The sequence below is a fragment of the Humulus lupulus genome, chromosome 6 (genome assembly GCF_963169125.1).
Source record: "Humulus lupulus chromosome 6, drHumLupu1.1, whole genome shotgun sequence".
In the NCBI taxonomy this organism is placed as follows: Eukaryota; Viridiplantae; Streptophyta; class Magnoliopsida; order Rosales; family Cannabaceae; genus Humulus; species Humulus lupulus.
Genome location: NC_084798.1, coordinates 47,379,691 through 47,381,895, shown reverse-complemented (window position 1 = coordinate 47,381,895; position 2,205 = coordinate 47,379,691). Strand labels below are relative to the sequence as shown.

General features: G+C 39.7%; 1 protein-coding gene across 1 annotated transcript; it reads left to right on the top strand.

Moving 5' to 3' along the window:
* Positions 1–1,484: 1,484 nt before the first annotated feature.
* LOC133785048 (uncharacterized) lies at positions 1,485–1,976 on the top strand. Its single transcript, XM_062224310.1, has one exon. The coding sequence runs from the start codon at positions 1,485–1,487 to the stop codon at positions 1,974–1,976; it is 492 nt and encodes a 163-aa protein (XP_062080294.1).
* The last annotated feature ends 229 nt before the right edge of the window (positions 1,977–2,205 follow it).

The following is a 2,205-nucleotide window of genomic DNA, read 5'->3' as shown; positions in this document are numbered from 1 at the left end:
TTGACAAGAAAGATCTGAAGTTCACCTAGTCAGATAAATGCGAGCAGAGCTTCTAGGAATTGAAGAGTCGGCTTATATAGCACCGGTACTCAGCTTACCCTTAGAGGATGAGCAATTTGTGTTTTACTATGATGCGTCAAAACAGAGGTTGGGGTGTGTACTGATGCTGTCTAGTAAGGAGATAGCCTATGCCTCTAGGCAACTGAAAGATTATGAACAGAAGTATCCATCGCACGACCCATAATTAGTAGCGGTTGTCTTTGCACTGAAGATTTGGTGTCACTATCTCTACGGGGTGAAATGTGAGAATTACATTGATCGCAAGAGCCTTAAATACTTCTTCACCCAGAAGGAGTTAAATATGAGGCAAAGGAGGTCGTTAGAGTTAGTCAAGGATTATGATTCCAACATACTATACCACCCAGTAAAGCCAATGTTGTGGCGGATGCACTTAGCCCAGAGGGCTAGAAATGGTTTCTTCTTTACAAGGATTATCAAGGAAGATCCTAGAAGACATGGAACGAGCTAGTATAGAACTTATATAAGGACTACTTGCAAAGGTTACACTTCAGTCCACGTTGTTAGAAAGGATCAGGGAAAGGAAGAATGCAGAAAATAAGTTGAGTGGGAATGCTAAGGATTTTACTAAGTCAAATACCTAACTGATCAGATTCATGGGGCGTATTTGTGTTCCAGACATTGATGAGCTGAGGAAAGAGGTTCTGGTGGAAGCTCATACTACCCCATGTTCAGTTCACCCTGGACCACAAAGATGTACCATGTCATTAAGGTATTGTATTGATGGCACAGAATGAAGAAGGTTGTAGTGGAATACGTGGAAAAATTATTAACCTGCCAGCAGGTTAAGGTATAACATCAATGACTTGTGCGTTTACTGCAACCGTTGAATATTCCTGAGTTGAAGTGGCAGGACATATCTATTGATTTTGTGATGAGATTACCTAGGACTAAAAAATAACACGATGCAATCTGGGTAATCGTGGATAGGTATACCAAGTCGGCTTATTCCTACCAGTGCACATGACTTATTCTATGGATCAGTTCACTGAGTTGTACATGAATGAGATAGTACGACTACATGGGACACCGTACTCTATTGTGTGTGATTGGGATGCTCGATTTACATCATCATTCTGGGATATTCTGCAGAGAGCAATGGGAACTCAATTGAAGTTCAGTACAACTTATAACCCAGAAACGGATGGTCAAACTAAGAGAACAAATTAGATCTTAGAAGATATCCTCAGAGCGTGTGTCATTCACTTTCAGGGATCTTGGAGTAGATACTTGCCACTGATTGAGTTTCCGTACAACAACAGCTGCCAATCTACCATCGGGGTAGCACCATATGAAATGTTGTATGGAAGAAAGTGTAGGTCCCCACTTCACTAGGAAAGAGAAAATGACTTGGGCCAGATGCAGTGCAACACACCAATAATGCTATTTCAAAAATCAGGGCTAGAATGGTCACAACTCAGAGCAGACAGAAGTCTTATGCAGACCTAAAGCGCAGGCATGTTGAGTTTGTTGTTGGTGATCATGTAAATCAGTGTGTGACTCCAAGGAAAGGAATCTTGGTGAAGTGGTTTGGTAAGAAGGGAAAGATAAGTCCCAGATATGTCAAACTTTTTGAGATTTTGGACAGAGTGGGAAATGTGACTTACAGGGTAGCTATACTACCATCATTGTCCGGGGTGCACAACGTATTTCATGCGTCACAACTTCAGAAATATGTGTCCGACCCCTCGCATGTGCTTAGCTATGAGACCTTGGGTTTGCAGGAGGAGTTGTCATTCGATGAGCATTCAGTGAAAATACTCGATCGAAAGGACAAAGTCCTAAGAAATAAGACCATTTCCTTGGTGAAGGTATTGTGGAGGAACAATTTTGTTGATGAGGCAACCTTGGAATTAGAGTTCGATATGCAGCAGCAATATCCCGGGTTGTTTGAGTAAAAAATTTAGGACGAAATTTTCTTTTCAGGGGGGATAATTGTAATATTCATTTTTCTTAAAGGGTATTTTTGTAATTTTTCCACTGAGAGTATTTTGTTATTTTACATATTTATGAGTTTAGATATGTATGGATTCCAATTACAATAAAGATTATCAATTTCTTTATAATGCCTAATAAATAATTAATGACTCGGATTAAGTTATTAACTATTTAATTGAATATTATCAT